Below are 4,871 nucleotides of genomic sequence, written 5' to 3' on the forward strand. Positions count from 1 at the left end.
TCCTTTGCTATATGAAACTCTAATCCTAGGTACAGAACTTTTCTGGGTTCTATGTGTCATTCCAGTGCATTGCTGAACCTGAGGGAGTCCCCTCAGTTTGAATCATTCTAGAGAATTATTGAATGTGAGAAAGTCTTCAACTTTGTAGCCAATGTGCCAGCAATGACAATGACCCTGCGACCCCCAAACATATGGCTGGTGTCTGAAAGAAGGGCAGTCTTGTGAGGACTGTTCCTTGGAACTTTGTGGTTTTTGCAAACTCTTTTTAGGGAAGAAGGGCAGTGCAATAAGTCGAGCCAAGTTGAAGTCCATCAAAGGTGTCTGAAAACCACCAGGGAGCTCTGGAGCTAGGGTGATTCCTAAGAGTTCGATGAAACTGGGGCAAAGGAGCCAAAGGCTTATATCCCTACATAATAGAGTCATAGGATGTGGGCTGCCTGTTGGCAGTCTGTAGCTGAAGCAGGTATTTCTAGCAGTTTACTGTGGATGGCTGATTAACACCCAACATTTGGAGCAATATACCCCTCATTCCCTACAGGAGTTATATATATTTTTAAATCATAGTAAAATAACAAAAATTTTACCATCTTAACTCTTTTTTAGTATACAGTTCAGTTGTCTTAAGTACCTTAATATTGTTTTGCAACCATCACTACCATCCACCTCCAGAAGTTTTTTCACCTTCTCTGATTAAAATTCTGTCCTCACGAAACACTAACTGCCCATTCTTCCTCCCAAACCTCTGGCAACTACCATTCCACTCTCTGTCTCTATGAGTTTGACTACTTTAAATGCTTCACATCAATGAAATCACTCAATACATGTCATTTTGTGTCTGGCTATATAATATGATTGGGGAGAAGTTAGATGGAAGGGGAAGGAGAATTACCAGAAAAATTGAAAATCAGGTTGCTCTGATAGGTACTCTCTACTTTATTCCTTGGGAAACGCACATCCTTGTTTTCCTAGGAAAGTCCCAGTGATGACTGTTTATTCACACTCATTATTAATAGCATCCTATTTCAATTTCAAGATACCCTAATTTGAACTGAAATTAAATAGTCATCATCTTTGCTCAAAAATCATTAAGGAGCCAAAATACATTGGATGTCTTGGTTATTAAGGTAGGGTTTGGATACATCTAAGAAATAGAAGGAACATTATAGGAAAAGTATAGATATAATAAATAGCAAGAAAGGGAGAGCTATGCTTGTTTTTTCAGTGATAGAAACAAGACTTCCTAGGATCAAGAGTCCTGGGTAATGCATGTAGAAAGTGAGAAGGCTCTCCTATGTGCTATGCAAAATTCTGGATGGGCAATGTCTTGCATCTGGAGCCCAAATAATCATTCAATTCCATCAGTGCTATTCTAAGAGAAAAAAAAGAAACAGAAAGCAGAGAGCCAGAAAAGTACACATATACTATGTGACTGCAGATTCAGATTTTATTGTTGATTATCACACATTTCCCAGTTAGGAACCAAATAAAGATAGCACATTTATTGAGATTAGGTTCTTCTGGTGATAATCCCCCACAGGACATGCATGATGTCTCTGTTTCTTAGGCTGTAGATGAAGGGGTTCAGCATGGGGGTGACAACAGTGTACATCACTGAGGCCATGGCACCCTTCCTGGGGGAGGAGGAAATGGCTGAACTGAGGTACACCCCAAGGCCTGTTCCATAAAACAAGCAAACAACTAACAGGTGAGAGCCACAGGTTGAGAAGGTTTTATACTTTACACCTGATGATGAGACTCTCAGAATAGAGGAAATAATCTGAGTATAAGAATAAAGGATCCCTAAGAGTGGAATGCCACCAATGATGGTACCGATGAAGTAGATTAATATGTTATTGGTGGAGCTGTCAGAACAGGCAAGACTGAGGAGTTGAGAAGGGTCACAAAAGAAATGAGGGATTTCCACATCTGCACAGAAGGTGAGCTGTGACATCATCCAGTAGTGCAGCTGGGAGGTTAAAAAACTGATGGACAATGACACCAGGACCAACAAGCCACAGAGGCGGGGATTCATGATGACCAGGTAGTGTAGGGGGTGACAGATGGCTGCCAACCGGTCATAGGCCATGACTGCCAGAAGTAGACTCTCCAAACAGGCAAAAAGAGAAAAAAAGGTCACTTGAGCTAGGCACCCTGCATAGGTGATGGATTTGTTGTGTGTCTGGAGGTTCACTAGCATCTTGGGGACAGTGGTGGTGCTGAAATTGATATCAGTCAAAGACAAATTGGAAAGGAAGAAGTACATGGGTGTGTGGAGGTGGGAATCAGAGCTGACAGCCAGGATGATGAGCAGGTTCCCAATAAGAGTCACCAGGTACACGGACAGGAAGAGGTCAAAGAGAAGGGGCTGCAGATCCAGATCATCTGAGAGGCCCAGGAGGAGGAATTCTGAGACATGTGTAAGATTCTGTGGTTCCATGTTGAGTGGGCAACTTCTGAAAAAGAAGAAAGTGTTAAATAAATAAACAAAACAATTTTAGGGGCATACAGATAGGTGTCCTTATTTATTGATTGCTTGATTGATTTACTTATTTACTTATTAATTTATTCTTTTTATGGCCATACCTGCAGAATATGAAATTTCCATGCCAAGTGTCATATCAGAGCTGCAGCTGTTGGTCTCTACCACAGTGACAGCAACTCTGGATCTGAGCTGCATCTGTGAGCTATGCTGCAGCTTGTGATAATGCTGGGTCCTTTACCCACTGAGTGAGGACAGTGATAGAACCCACATTCTCATGGATACTCTGTCCGTTTCTTAACTTGCTGTGCCATAACGAGAACTTCTAGTGTCCATACTTTATATTTAAGCAATTCACATATAAAGTATTCATGCTTAAAGAGCATACATTCCAGCACCTTCAGGACTATTTCTCTATTGTGAACTCTTCTTTATTGATTCCTAAGGCACTCACTTGTTTTTTTATTATACATATTTTAGAGGCATGGGGTCAAAGATGACTGGACAATAAAAGCTACTTTGAGATAACAAATTCACAAATATAATAAAAAGTCTCCCTACTTTTGAGGAATCTTATAGAGTAAAAAGTATTCTTCTCTCTTTAAAAAATTATTCTAATTAAAGACACTAAAAGCAACTGAAGTTGCCTCTCAAGCAACTGAAGTTCAAACTAATCAATATACTATTGGGGCGTATTTGATAGTGGCCCATCTGGATCCCAGCAGTGGCACCTAAGAGTTGTCTTAGGGAGTTCCCGTCGTGGCTCAGTGGTTAACGAATCTGACTAGGAACCATGAGGTTGCGGGTTCAATCCCTGGCCTCAGTGGGTTAAGGATCCAGTGTTTGCCATGAACTGTGGTGTAGGTTGCAGATGCGGCTTGGATCCCACGTCGCTGTGGCTCTGGTGTAGGCCGGCAGCTACAGCTCTGATTGGACCCCTAGCCTGGGAACCTCCATATGCTGTGGGAGTGGCTCAGGAAGAGGCAAAAGGACAAAAAAAAAAAGTTGTCTTAGAATAGTCATGGTTTGTCAATCGGATTTTGAATCATTATTCAATTAGTTAGTGATTGATGAAATACAATCCTAATATGGGTTTAATGCTCTTATATCCTCTTATAAAGGAGAGAGAGAGGCCTATCATATCCCAGAAAGCTTGTCCACAGTGTGAGTCGAAATCGTAAAATGTGTCTCAGACCACACAATCAGATTAACTACCCCTTTCTTTTTGTCGCTCTTTCTCTCTTTTAGTTTTATGATTCACAATTAAAAGAAACTGGATGTTGTAGATTCTATTAAACAGAAAATAATAGGTCCCTCAGAAAGTGACACAGAGGCTTACTAGCACTGTTTCATCTTTGTGTAGTCCTACAAGACAACGCTGGAAGGAGTGAAACTACAGGCAGGAAAGTGTATAGTACGGGGAAGACCTATTGCCCACACTGTTTCTGAGAACCAAGCAAGGGTCTATACAATACCTAACAGAGATTTTTGTCCTGGGAACCTGTTCCGTGCCAGGTGAGAAGAGTCTCTGAGACGTCAGAAATGGATGAGACTCGGATGTTTCCCCGCAGGCATTCAGAATCTGCTTGCATGAGGACAAAAATAAAATGTTCTTGAGGCATCTATGGAAAACCAAACCTTAGACCACAGGATAGTTTCACTGAGTATATGGTACTTCACCTTGATGATGATGAAATGGTGAAAATGATGACAATATATAAATATTACTACAATGCACCCATTTCACATAAATTCACATGCTTAGCACCCATTTTGTTTCATTATTACTCAACACAATGCTATCAACTAGATATCAATTTAGAGAACAACGCTAAAGCGCAAAGGTATTAAAAACTTGCCTAGTGTCATTCAGATAACAAGTAGGGCAGATAAGATTCAAAATTAAATTGTGGGTCTATGAATTGAACTTGTCCACTTGGTTTCCCTAAACATTAGAGAGTTTCAGCAGAAGTTCAGAAGCCTCTTCTGATCTTCCTAAGATAAATCTTTCAGCTGTTTCTCAATTTTTATCCAAAGATAAATCCAACACCATGACGCTTTACTCTCTTAGAGATCAAAAAATAAAAGAAATAATCAGTAAATTACTCCAAATATATAACAAATGAATAATGTCAATGTTACTTAAAATGTCTCAGATAAAATAAGGAAAATCTTCAAAAAAAAAAAAAAAAAGAATAAAGAAGGAAGTGGGCAGTGAAGCAAAGTCCAGGAGAAGGAACAAGAAAGAGAACTGCTTGAATTGTCATGAGTTGATTCTTTCTAGGATTCCTGCATTCAGCTCAGCCTTCCTTTCTGTAGTTGATGGAGCAGGTGACATCTGAGCCCTCCACCGTGGTCCTCCATGAACCCCAAAAAGAGGAGAGCAGAGTGA

At 40.3% G+C, this 4,871-nt stretch overlaps 1 protein-coding gene across 1 annotated transcript; it reads right to left on the reverse strand.

The window, feature by feature from the left end:
* Positions 1–1,507: 1,507 nt before the first annotated feature.
* On the reverse strand, positions 1,508–2,437 carry LOC125124272 (olfactory receptor 18-like). The gene has a single exon (XM_047774418.1). It carries the CDS (start codon positions 2,435–2,437, stop codon positions 1,508–1,510), a length of 930 nt encoding a protein of 309 aa, XP_047630374.1.
* Between the last annotated feature and the right edge of the window lie 2,434 nt (positions 2,438–4,871).

Source organism: Phacochoerus africanus, chromosome 4 (assembly GCF_016906955.1).
Source record: "Phacochoerus africanus isolate WHEZ1 chromosome 4, ROS_Pafr_v1, whole genome shotgun sequence".
Taxonomy (NCBI): domain Eukaryota; kingdom Metazoa; phylum Chordata; class Mammalia; order Artiodactyla; family Suidae; genus Phacochoerus; species Phacochoerus africanus.

What these genes read in the sequence shown, in the direction of transcription:
- LOC125124272 (XM_047774418.1), bottom strand. Translation starts at nt 2,437, where the DNA reads ATGGAACCACAGAATCTTACACATGTCTCAGAATTCCTCCTCCTGGGC.